This window comes from Bos grunniens, chromosome 4 (genome assembly GCF_055505025.1).
Source record: "Bos grunniens cultivar Pamir isolate PY7600 chromosome 4, Bosgru_T2T1.0, whole genome shotgun sequence".
NCBI classification, from domain to species: domain Eukaryota; kingdom Metazoa; phylum Chordata; class Mammalia; order Artiodactyla; family Bovidae; genus Bos; species Bos grunniens.
In genome coordinates, this window is record NC_141168.1 from 114,420,197 (window position 1) to 114,434,313 (window position 14,117).

General features: G+C 36.0%; 1 protein-coding gene across 11 annotated transcripts in view; it reads right to left on the reverse strand.

Moving 5' to 3' along the window:
• ZPBP (zona pellucida binding protein) overlaps window positions 1–14,117 on the reverse strand; it is a 138,250-nt gene that overhangs the window by 73,071 nt on the left and 51,062 nt on the right. For 8 of the 11 annotated variants that reach the window (XR_015163268.1, XR_015163269.1, XM_086398602.1 and 5 more), the window contains one exon: window positions 2,507–2,583. The exons of the other annotated variants lie outside the window; for them this stretch is intronic. Coding sequence is in view for 6 of the 8 variants with exons in the window: in XM_086398602.1 (XP_086254728.1) it covers window positions 2,507–2,583 (77 nt within the window). In the remaining 2 variants the exon portion in view is untranslated. The remainder of the gene's footprint in view (window positions 1–2,506; window positions 2,584–14,117) is intronic. 11 annotated transcript variants of the gene reach the window in all.

Consider the following 14,117-nt stretch of genomic DNA (forward strand, 5'->3'; position numbering starts at 1 on the left):
AAAAAGTTTGATATTGGCTTTAGCAATGACAACCTCGAGCGCAGCGGCTGCAACGGCACTCATCTCACACGCTAGTAAAGTAATGCTCAAAATTCTCCAAGCCAGGCTTCAGCAATACATGAACCATGAACTTCCAGTTGTTCAAGCTGGTTTTAGAAAAGGCAGAGGAACCAGAGATCAAATTGCCAATATCTGCTGGATCATCAAAAAAGCAAGAGAATTCCAGAAAAACATATATTTCTGCTTTAATGACTATGCCAAAGCCTTTGACTGTGTAGATCACAAATAAACTGTGGAAAATTCTGAAAGAGATGGGAATACCAGACCACCTGACATGCCTCTTGAGAATTCTATATCCAGGTCAGGAAGCAACAGTTAGAACTGGATATGGAACAACATACTGGTTCCAAATAGGAAAAGGAGTACGTCAAGGCTGTATATTGTCACCCTGCTTATTTAAATCATATGCTGAGTACATCATGAGAAACGCTGGGCAGGATGAAGCACAAGCTGGAATCAAGATTGCCGGGAGAAATATCAATAACCTCAGATATGCAGATGACACCACCCTTACGGCAGAAAGTGAAGAGGAATTCAAAAGCCTCTTGATGAAAGTAAAAGAGGAGAGCAAAAAAGTTGGCTTGAAGCTCAGCATTCAGAAAACCAAGATCATGGCATCCAGTCCCGTCACTTCATGGCAAATAGATGGGAAAACAGTGGAAACAGTGGCTGACTTTATTTTTCTGGGCTCCAAAATCACTACAGATGGTGACTGCAGCCATGAAATTAGAAGACGCTTACTCCTTGGAAGGAAAGTTATGACCAACTTAGACAGCCTATTAAAAAGCAGAGACATTACTTTACCAACAAAGGTCTGTCTAGTCAAGGCTACGGTTTTTCCAGTGGTCATGTGGTAGTGAAAGTTGGACTATAAAGAAAACGGAGTGCCAAAGAATTGATGCTTTTTACTGTGGTGTTGGAGAAGACTCTTGAGAGTCCCTTGGACTGCAAGGAGATCCAAGCAGTCCATCCTAAAGGATATTGGTCCTGGGTGTTCATTGGAAGGACTGATATTGAAGCTGAAACTCCAATATTTTGGCCACCTGATGCCAAGAGCTGACTCATTTGAAAAGACCCTGATGCTGGGAAAGATTGAGGGCAGAAGGAGAAGGGGATGACAGAGGATGAGATGGTTGGATGGCATCACTGACTCGATGGACATGGGTTTGGGTGGACTCCGGGAGTTGGTGATGGACAGGGAGGCCTGGCGTGCTGCGGTTCATGGGTTCGCAGAGTCGGACACGACTGAGTGAACTGAAATGAACTGAACTGGAGCTATCTTTTAGGAGGCTCTAAGTTACTTAGTTGCTCAGTTTTGTCTGACTCTTTGCAACCCCATGGACTGTAGCCTGCCAGGCTCCTCTGTCCATGGAATTTTCCAGGTAAGAATACTGGAGTGGGTGGACATTTCCTTCTCCAGGGGATTTTCCTGACCCAGGGACTGAACCTAGGTCTCTTGCATTGCAGGTAGATTCTTTACCATCTGAGCCACCAGGGAAGCCCTTCAGGAGGTTTAGTGAGTACTAATTTAAGAAATCATTCTCCTGTCAATTTCACTGGGTAAACATAATAAATATTGACCTATGAAATATGCATTACCTATGATTTTCATAAGAAACTGTCACAATCATCATAATGTAAATTATTTCATATCCTAAATATTTTAAAATATTATTTTAAATAAAGCGTTCAGGGTCATTGTGATTCCCAGGTGGCACTAGTGGTAAAGAATCCGCCTGCAATATACTGAGACTTTGGTTCAATCCCAGGGTTGGGAAGATCTCCTAGAGAAGGGAATGGGTACCCACTCCAGTATTCTTGCCTGGAGAATTCCATGGACAGTGGAGCCTGGCAGGCTACAGCCCATGGAGTTGTAAAAAGAGGAACATAACTGAGTGACTAACACTTTTACTTTCAGGATCATTGAAGAGTAATTTGAAGTAGGAAAATCTGCCATAAATTTACTGAGCATAAATAATATGTTAAGTATAATGTAAAAGAGAAACTAAACTAAACTGCTACTGGAAATTACAGCGTAATTTTCATCCTAGGCATAGATACAAGGTGCTGGGTACAGAGCAATATAAAAACAGTTAACAAACAGTATAGATCAAATTTATTATTTAGGATGAATAATAGTGACATGGAGAGAATTCTGATTATTAGTTATAAATTAATTTGCAATAGCAAATAAGACCATATAAATGGGAAAATCCAATTTCCTAATATAATCAGTTAAAAATGCTAAATTTCAAAGCATTTCTTAAAAATATCAATTCTACTAAATTCTTATTTATTATTTGATGTTATTTGATGAAGTTTTATTTTTATTGTTGAATTCCCTAAGACTGTGTTTTGGGGGTAGTGGTGATGTGTTTTATAAATAGCTAAGATGCTTACTTACACACTGAGTATGTTCTCTTTTTCCTCGCCTCACGTAACATACCTTAGATAGTCTTTTGGAAGATTCACAACTATGGTCTGCACATGGCTTGGGTCCTTTTTCGGTGTCTAGAGATGAAACTGAGAAAATAAATTATGTTTTATCATGGTTCTAAAGTACTATATTACAATATTTAAATGGGCTTTTGAAATATAAAACAGGCCATGTGTCTAATATTTCTATTCCAATAAAAACTAAAGCAATTTTCCACATGTTAAATCACTCTTTTTAACTAAAAATCTAAGGTAATAATATGTTTTATATAAGTTAGGAAAACCTCAGAATTGCAGTAAACTTAAGAATTAATCAACTAATTTGATAGTATTTGGCAATTCATTTCATACAATTTTTGACAATAAAATTATTTTATCTTTTGTACCATATAATGTATATATGTATTTATTTTACCTTTTGTACTATATATGTGGATATATGTATGTATAAATGTATTTATTCATTCAATAGTCTACTTAGCTCCACCCATATAATCCTGTGTATATCATCTGACCGACTCAATTCTTAATCTCCACAAAGAGATATATCATTATAATACTGGGAAATGAAAGAAGCTGAACTACAGTAGTAGCCATGGTAACTAAAATGAACATGTTCATAAAAGAGTGCATTCGTGTACCTATTTATTCATTAAGTAGTTATCAAGAGTCTATTACTTACTAAGAGTTAGTCTAGGAGCTTCAAATACATAAGTGATCAAAATCTACAAACTCCCTGAATTTTTGAAATTACATTCTAATGCATAAAATTAGAATAACCAATGATATATACAAACAATAAACAATAATCATTAGAGAAACATTTTGTGTTGTAGGGTGATAAATACAAGAAAAGAAAGAACAAGGAAGAATTCTATAGTGCACAAAACTGCCCTTCAAGACTGAGAGAGAAATTAAAATTTTCTTAAATAAGACGAGCTGAGGGAGTTTGTGATCACTAGACTTGCCAGCAAGAACCTCTCAGCAAAGTCCTAAGGTGAAATGAAAAAACACTAGATAGTAACATGAAGCTATGTGAAGAGAAATAAAGACTTCAACGAAGGTAAATACATGGACAAGGATAAAAGCTACCATGACTGGATTCAGATTGGATTGTAACAGTGATTTTATATATATGACTTAAGAGTTTAATATACTTAACAAAAAAACAGTCTACAAGCTAGTATTACTGTAACTTTGGTTTGTAACTCCACATTTTGTTTTATATAATTTGAGAGACTAATTAATTTAAAATAATTATTAATTTATATTTTGGGGGACACAATTTATAAAGTAGTAATTCTATGTTATCAACAACTGAAAAGAGTGGGAATAGAGCTCTTAAGGGAGATTTTTCACATATAGTATAGAAGCTGCTCCTGCTGCTGCTGCCAAGTCGCTTCAGTCGTGTCCGACTCTGTGTGACCCCAGAGATGGCAGCCCACCAGGCTCCCCCGTCCCTGGGATTCTCCAGGCAAGAACACTGGAGTGGGTTGCCATTTCCTTCTCCAATGCATGAAAGTGAAAAGTGAAAGTGAAGTCGCTAGCGACCCCATGGACTGCAGCCTACCAGGCTCCTCCATCCATGGGATTTTCCAGGCAAGAGTACTAGAGTGGGGTGCCACTGCCTTCTCCGAGTATAGAAGCTAGGTTTGTGTAATTCATACTACAGTGTTATAAAATTAGGAATGTTAAATGTAATTCCGACAGAACAACAAAGAAAAATAAATACAGAATATACACAAAAAGAAATGAGAAAAATTTCACATTTAACTACAAAAAAGTCAACTAGACAAAAAAGACTATAATGAAGGAAATGAAAAACAAAAGCAAAAAGAAAGTAACAAAATGGCACAGGTAAATCCTGCATTATCAATAATCAATTTGAAAGTAAATGGGATATTTCTCCATCTATTAGTGTCCTCTTTGATTTCTTTCACCAGTGGTTTAGTTTTCTATATACAGGTCTTTAGTTTCCTTAGGTAGATATATTCCTAAGTATTTTATTCTTTTCATTGCAATGGTGAATGGGATTGTTTCCTTAATTTCTCTATTTTCTCATTAATAGTGTATAGGAATGCAAGGGATTTCTGTGTGTTGATTTCATATCCTGCAACTTTACTATATTCATTGATTAGCTCTAGTAATTTTCTGGTGGAGTCTTTAGGGTTTTCTTTGTAGAGGATCATGTCATTGGCAAAGAGTGAGAGTTTTACTTCTTCTTTTCCAATTTGGATTCCTTTTATTTCTTTTTCTGCTCTGATTGCTGTGGCCAAAACTTCCAAAACTATGTTGAATTGTAATGGTGAAAGTGGGCACCCTTGTCTTGTTCCTGACTTTAGAGGAAATGCTTTCAATTTTTCACCATTGAGGATAATGTTTGCTGTGGGTTTGTCATATATAGCTTTTATTACGTTGAGGTATGTTCCTTCTATTCCTGCTTTCTGGAGAGTTTTTATCATAAATGGATGTTGAATTTTGTCAAAGGCTTTCTCTGCATCTATTGAGATAATCATATGGCTTTTATTTTTCACTTTGTTAATGTGGAGTATTACATTGATTGATTTTCAGATATTGATGAATCCTTGCATCCCTGGGATAAAGCCCACTTGGTCATGGTGTATGATCTTTTTAATATGTTGTTGGATTCTGATTGCTAGAAGTTTGTTAAGGATTTTTGCATCTATGTTCATCAGTGATATTGGCCTGTAGTTTTCTTTTTTTGTGGCATCTTTGTCAGGTTTTGGTATTAGGGTGATGGTGGCCTCATAGAATGATTTTGGAAATTTACTTTGCTCTGCAATTTTCTGGAAGAATTTGAATAGGATAGGTGTTAGCTCGTCTCTATATTTTTGGTAGAATTCATCTGTGAAGCCGTCTGGACCTGGGCTTTTGTTTGCTGGAAGATTTCTGATTACAGTTTCAATTTCCGTGCTTATGATGGGTCTAACTTAAGATTTTCTATTTCTTCCTGGTTCAGTTTTGGAAAGTTGTACTTTTCTAAGAATTTGTTCATTTCTTCCACTTTATTGGCATTTTATTGGCATATATTTGTCCATTTTATTGGCATATAATTGCTGATAGTAGTCTCTTATGATCCTTTGTGTGTTGTCTGTTGTGATCTCTCCATTTTCATTTCTAATTTTATTGAGTTTTCTCCCTTTGTTTCTTATGAGTCTGGCTAATGGTTTGTCAATTTTATTTATCCTTTCAAAGAACCAGCTTTTGGCTTTGTTGATTTTTACTATGGTCTCCTTTGTTTCTTTTGCATTTATTTCTGCCCTAATTTTTAAGATTTCTTTCCTTCTACTAACCCTGGGGTTCTTCATTTCTTCCTTTTCTAGTTGCTTTAGGTGTAGAGTTAGGTTATTTATTTGACTTTTTTCTTGTTTCTTGAGGTATGCCTGTATTGCTATGAACTTTCCCCTTAGCACTGCTTTTACAGTGTCCCATAGGTTTTGGGTTGTTGTGTTTTCATTTTCATTCATTTCTATGCATATTTTGATTTCTTTTTTGATTTCTTCTGTGATTTGTTGGTTATTCAGCAGCGTGTTGTTCAGCCTCCATATGTTGGAATTTTTAATAGTTTTTCTCCTGTATTTGAGATCTAATCTTACTGTATTGTGGTCAGAAAAGATGCTTGGAATGATTTCAATTTTTTTGAATTTACCAAGGCTGATTTATGGCCCAGAATGTGAACTATCCTGGAGAAGGTTCCGTGTGTGCTTGAGAAAAAGGTGAAATTCATTGTTTTGGGGTGAAATGTCCTATAGATATCAATTAGGTCTAGCTGGTCTATTGTATCATTTAAAGTTTGTGTTTCTTTGTTAATTTTCTTTTTAGTTGATCTGTCCATATGAGTATACTACCCAAAGCAATCTATAGATCCAATGCAATCCCTATCAAGCTACCAACAGTATTTTTCACAGAGCTAGAACAAATAATTTCACAATTTGTATAGAAATACAAAAAACCTCAAATAGCCAAAGCAATCTTGAGAAAGAAGAATGGAACTGGAGGAATCAACCTGCCTGACTTCAGGCTCTACTACAAAGCCACAGTCATCAAGACAGTATGGTACTGGACCAAAGACAGAAATATAGATCAGCGGAACAAAATAGAAAGCCCAGAGATAAACCCACATACCTATGGACACCTTATCTTTGACAAAGGAGGCAAGAATATACAATGGAGAAAAGACAATCTCTTTAACAAGTGGTGCTGGGAAATCTGGTCAACCACTTGTCAAAGAATGAAACTAGAACACTTCCTAACACCATACACAAAAATAAACTCAAAATGGATTAAAGATCTAAACATAAGACCAGAAACTATAAAACTCTTAGAGGAGAACACAGGCAAAACACTCTCCGACATAAATTACAGCAGGATCCTCTATGACCCACCTCCCAGAATATTGGAAATAAAAGCAAAAATAAACAAATGGGATCTAATTAAAATTAAAGCTTCTGCACAACAAAAGTAACTATAAGCAAGGTGAAAAGACAGCCTTCAGAATGGGAGAAAATAATAGCAAAAGAAGCAACTGACAAACAACTAATCTCAAAAATATACAAGCAACTCCTACAGCTCAATTCCAGAAAAATAAACGACCCAATCAAAAAATGGGCCAAAGAACTAAATAGACATTTCTCCAAAGAAGACATACAGATGGCTAACAAACACATGAAAAGATGCTCAACATCACTCATTATCAGAGAAATGCAAATCAAAACCACAATCAGGTACCATTTCACGCCAGTCAGAATGGCTGTGATCCAAAAGTCTATACACAATAAATGCTGGAAAGGATGTGGAGATAAGGGAACCCTCTTACACTGTTGGTGGGAATGCAAACTAGTACAGCCAGTATGGAGAATAGTGTGGAGATTCCTTAAAAAACTGGAAATAGAACTGCCATATGACCCAGCAATCCCACTGCTGGGCATACACACCGGGGAAACCAGAATTGAAAGAAACATGTGTACCCCAATGTTCATCACAACACTGTTTATAATAGCCAGGACATGGAAGCAACCTAGATGTCCATCAGCAGATGAATGGATAAGAAAGCTGTGGTGCATATACACAATGGAGTATTGTGCAGCCATTAAAAAGAATACATCTGATGTTCTAATGAAGTGGATGAAACTGGAGCCAATTATACAAAGTGAAGTAAGCTAGAAAGAAAAACACCAATACAGTATACTAACACATATATATGGAATTTAGAAAGATGGTAATGATAACCCTGTATGCAAGACAGCAAAAGAGACACAGATGTATAGGACAGTCTTTTGGATTCTGTGGGGTGGGGGGGATGATTTGGCAGAATGGCATTGAAACATGTATAATATCATATAAGAAATGAATCACCAGTCCAGGTTTGATGCAGGATACAGGATGCTTGGGGCTGGTGCACTGGGATGACCCAGAGGGATGGTATGGGGAGGGAGATGGGAGGGGTGTTCAGGATGGGGAACATGTGTACACCTGTGGTGGATTCATGTTGATGTATGGCAAAACCAATATAATATTGTAAAGTAATTAGCCTCTAATTAAAATAAATAAATTTAAATTAAAAAATAATAATAAAATCACTGTTGGAAGTTTAAAACAAAAAATAAATAAATAAATAAATAAAAGTAAATGCGTTAAATTCTCAAATCAAATGATAAAGATTTAATAAGGAATAAAAAACATAATCCAACTATATAATGTCTCAATTAAGAGTTGCTATACTCATGAGAGATAGAATAGACTTAAAATCAAGAAAGGGTATAAGAGAATAGACTTAAAATCAAGAAAGGGTATAAAAGACAAATAAAGATACTATATATTTATAAAAGGTATAACACAGCAAGAATATGTAACAATTATAAACACATACAAATCAGACCATGAAAATTTTTGAAGTAAAAATTAACAATTCAAAAAAGAAATACAATATTATTTGGAGACTTCAATATCTCACAATATTGGATAGAAGAGTCAGAAAGAAGATAACTAAGGAAATAGAGGTTATTAATAAACAGTAATAACCCCAAATCGGATAACTGTAGTGGTGGATTCTAACAAAAGTCAGAAGAAGAATTGATACCAGTCCTCTCAAACATTTCTAAAAAGTTGAAGAGGAGCTAACACTTCTAAACTCATCTTTAAAGGCCAGCATTACCTGAACACAAAAGCCAGACAGACACGGTAAGAACAGAAAACTACAGATCATAATCCTAATTAACAATGATGCAAAACTCGACAAAAGACTAACAAATCGAATTCAAGTGCTTATTAACAGGATTATATACCACGAGTAAGTTGGATTTATTGCCAGAATTCAAGAATGGGTCAACGTAAAAAAATTAATCATTGTTATATACCACATGAAGAGTGAAGGGGAAAATCCCATAGGAACATCTCATTTGACGCAGGAAAGGCATTTTACAAAGGTCAATATAATTTCATGATGAAAAAGGTTAAAAAATACAGGAATAGGAGGAAAATAATAGAGCATAATAAAACCATATATGAAAATCCACAGCAAACATCATGTTGATGAGCAAAAGACTAAAAACCTCACCTCTACATCGAGGAACAAGCAACAAGGTGCACACTTGCCATTATATCTCAAGACACGAATGAAGTTCTAGCCAGTGTGTTGTGGCAAGAAAACAAAATAAGAAGTATCCAAACTGGAAAAGAGGTAGGAAAATTATTTCTATTCACAGATGATATGATCTCATATGTAGACATTTAAAGTTTCCAAAAATAAAACTGTAAGAACTAATAAATAAATGCAGCAAAGCTGTACAATACAAAGTCAACATGCAAATCAGTTGCATTTCTATACACTACAGTGAATACCCTTCTGGTGTTATTACAAATGAATCACTATTATATGTATAATAGCATCAAAAAGAATAAAATAAAATACTTCGGAATTAACTAAACCAAGGGGATGAAAGACTTATATCATGAAAACTACAAAGCATTGTTAAAAGTGAAAGAAAATATAAGTAAATACAAATGTATCCAATGTTCATAGATTGGAAAATATAATATTGCTAAAATGTCAATACCAGACAAAATCTATAGACTCAGTGCGATCAATATCAAAATTGCAACCACATTTTTTGCAGAAATAGAAAAACCCAATTTAAAATTCATGTGGAATCACAGGGGACTTCATATAGCCAAAACTCCTGAAGAAGACTAAAGCTAGAGATCACAATTCCTGATTTTCATAGTTCACTACAAAGCTGCAGTAACCAAAACACTGTGTTATTGGCATAAAGACAGAAATATATACTAATGGAATAGACAACACAGAAATAAGTTCTTACATAATTGGTCAAATGATTTTTGACAAAGTATCAAGACTATTCAATGGGAAAAGGATGGTCTTTTAATAAATGGTGCTGAGAAAACTGGATATCCACATGCAGAAGAATGATTTTGAATCCTTACCTAATAGCATATATACAAATTAACTCAAAATGGATCAAACGTCTAAATTTAAGAGCTAAAACTACAAAGTTCTTAGAAGAAAACTTATGGCAAAAGCTTAACTGGACTTGGCAATGGTTTCTTTGATATGCTATCAAGGGTACAAGCAAGAAAAGAAAAATTAGACAAAAATTTGAAAAAAAAATTATGTGCATGAAAACACAATTTGTCAAAAGGCAACCTATAGAATGTGAGAAAATATTTGAAAATTGCATATCTGCTATGAGATAAAGATACAGAATATTTGGAGAATTCCTAAAACTCAATATCAAAAAAACAGTCAGATTTAAAAAATGGGCAATGAATGTGAATAGACATTTCCCCAAATATAAGATCTACAAATGGCCCATAAGCTCAGAAAAAGGTATTTAACAAAACCAATTACTAGGGAAATGCAAATCAAAACTATAATGAGACATTATTATCCATCAGGATGATTACGATGAAAACAAAAGAAAATAACAAGCTGTTAAGACGTGGTGAACTGGAACTCTTGTACACTGTTGGTGGGAATGTAAAATGGTGTAGCTACTGCAGAAAACAGTGCAGCAGTTCCTCAAGAAAAAAGTTATCATTATGACCTAGGAAATACACCACTGAGTATATACCCGAAAAAAGAACTGAATGTGGGGTCTCAAAGAGATACGTATACACCTGTAAGCAGCATTATCCACAACAGTAAACTGTGAAAACAACCCAAGTGGCCATTGGTGCATCCACGGAGAAGCAAAATGTTTATGTTATACGGAATGAAATATTATTAGATCTCAGAAAGGAAGGAAATCCTGCCATATGTTACAACATGGATGAAATTTGAGGACCTGTTGCTAAGTGAAATTAGCCAGAACAAAAAGAAAACTACGGTACGATTCCACTTACATGTGGATTTAGTTAAAATCACATAGATAAGAAACTAGAATGGTAGATGCTAGGGGATACAGTGATATTAGCAGCTTATTGTTTAACAGAAAGAGAATATCAGCTTTCTAAGATGAAAGTGTTTTGGAGACGAATAATGAAAACAAATAGGCATGAATGAATTTAGTACAATTTAACTATATACTGAAATGATCAAGATTAATTTTATGTTATATGTATTTTACCACAATAAGAAAAATGTAAAAAAAAATAAAAGAATTAAATCAGACTTCTCTTTGGAAACCATGCAAACAAGAAGAGAATAGTGTGAATGATTTTAAACACAGTATTGAAAGGGGAAAAAAAATGCCACCAAACTAAAATACTAAATTCCATGAAATTATTCTTTAAAACTGAAGTTAAAAACAAACACCTTCTCAGAAAAACAAAAATTGAATCTGTCACCAGAAACTCAGCCTTGCAAGAAACATTAAAAGAAGCTCTCATAAAGAAGAAAAATAATATGTACCTAAAACTCAGATCTTCCCTGGAGGTACAGTGGTTAAGACTCCATGCTTCCAACGTAGGGAGCGTGGGTTCAGTCTCTGCTCTGAGACGATTTCACATGCCTTGGAGCAACTAAGCGCATGCACCACAACCACTGAGGCTGCACGCCACAACTACAGAAGCCCTGCATCAAGAGCCTGTGCTCTGCAACATGAGAAACCGCCACGATGAAAAGCCCATGCACTGCAATGGGAAGTAGCCCCTATGCTCCACAACTAGAGAAAGCCTGTGCACAGCAAAGAAGACCAAACTCAGCCAATAATAATAATAATAAATAGATAAAATACATAATATTTGAAAAAATAAAATATAGGAAGAGCATAAGAGAAGGAATAAAAGAGGGTAATATAAATATTTTTCTTATTTTTAATTGATTTCACAATAGCTTGTTCAAATAACAGTATGAATAAGATAACCCCATGAACAGTATGAAAATACAAAATGATAGGATACTGAAAGAGGAACTCCCCAGGTCAGTAGGTGCCCAATATGCTACTGGAGATCAGTGGAGAAATAACTACAGAAAGAAGGAAGGGACAGAGCCAAAGCAAAAACAATACCCAGTTGTGGATGGGACTGGTGATATAAGCAAGGTCCAGTGCTGTAAAGAGCAATATTGCATAGGAACCTGGAATGTTAGGTCCATGAATCAAGGCAAATTGGAAGAGGTCAAACAGGAGATGGCAAGAGTGAACATCGACATTCTAGGAATCAGAGAACTAAGACGGACTGGAATGGGTGAATTTAACTCAGATGACCATGATATCTATTACTGCAGACAGGAATCTCTCAGAAGAAATGGAGTAGCCATCATGGTCAACAAAAGAGTCCGAAATCCAGTACTTGGATGCAATCTCAAAAACGACAGAATGATCTCTGTTCGTTTCAAAGGAAAACCATTCAATATCACAGTAATCCAAGTCTATGCCCCAACCAGTAACGCTGAACAAGCTGAACTTGAACGGTTCTATGAAGACCTACAAGACCTTTTAGAACTAACACCCAAAAAAGATGTACTTTTCATTATAGGGGGCTGGAATGCAAAAGTAGGAAGTCAAGAAACACATGGAGTAACAGGCAAATTTGGCATTGGAATATGGAATGAAGCAGGGCAAAGGCTAATAGAGTTTTGCCAAGAGAACACACTGGTCATAGCAAACACCCTCTTCCAACAACACAAGAGAAGACTCTACACATGGACCTCACCAGATGGTCAACACCAAAATCAGATTGATTATATTCTTTGCAGCCAAAGATAGAGAAGTTCTATACAGTAAGCAAAAACAAGACCGGGAGCTGACTGTGGTTCAGATCATGAACTCCTTATTGCTAAATTCAGACTTAAATTGAAGAAAGTAGGGAAAACCACTAGACCATTTAGGTATGACCTAAATCAAATCCTAGATCGGATAGATAGAGTGCCTGATGAACTATGAACGGAGGTTCGTGACATTGTACAGGAGACAGGGATCAAGACCATTCCCATGGAAAAGAAATGCAAAAAAGCAAAATGGCTGTCTGGGGAGGCCTTATAAATGGCTGTGAAAAGAGGAGAAGTGAAAAGCAAAAGAGAAAAGGAAAGATATAAGCATCTGAATGCAGAGTTACAAAGAATAGCAAAGAGAGATAAGAAAGCCTTCCTCAGCGATCAATACAAAGAAATAGAGGAAAACAACAGAATGGGAAAGACTAGAGATCTCTTCAAGAAAATTAGAGATACCAAAGGAATATTTCATGCAAAGACGGGCTCGATAAAGGACAGAAATGGTATGGACCTAACAGAAGCAGAAGATATTAAGAAGAGGTGGCATGAATACACAGAAGAACTGTACAAAAAAGATCTTCATGACCAAGACAATCACGATGGTGTGATCACTCACCTAGAGCCAGATATCCTGGAATGTGAAGGCAAGTGGGCCTTAGAAAGCATCACTATGAACAAAGCTAGTGGAGATGATGGAATTCCAGTTGACCTATTTCAAATCCTCAAAGATGATGCTGTAAAAGTGCTGCACTCAACATGCCAGCAAATTTGGAAAACTCAGCAGTGGCCACAGGACTGGAAAAGGTCAGTTTTCATTCCAATCCCAAAGAAAGGCAATGCCAAAGAATGCTCAAACTACGGCACAATTGCACTCATCTCACACGCTAGTAAAGTAATGCTTAAAATTCTCAAAGCCAGGCTTCAGCAATACATGAACCGTGAACTTCCCAATGTTCAAGTTGGTTTTAGAAAAGGCAGAGGAACCAGAGATCAAATGGCCAACATCCGCTGGATTATGGAAAAAGCAAGAGAGTTCCAGAAAAACATGTATTTCTGCTTTATTGACTATGCCAAAGCCTTTGACTGTGTGGATCACAGTACACTGTGGAAAATTCTGAAAGAAATGGGAATACCAGACCACCTGACCTGCCTCTTGAGAAATCTGTATGCAGGTCAAGAAGCAACAGTTAGAACTGGACATGGAACAACAGACTGGTTCCAAATAGGGAAGGGAGTACCTCAAGGCTGTATATTGTCACCCTGCTTATTTAACTGATATGCAGAGTACATCATGAGAAACGCTGGGCTGGAAGAAGCACAAGCTGGAATCAAGATTGCTGGGAGAAATACCAATAACCTCAGATATGCAGATGACACCACCCTTATGGCAGAATGTGAAGAGGAACTAAAAAGCCTCTTGTTGAAAGTG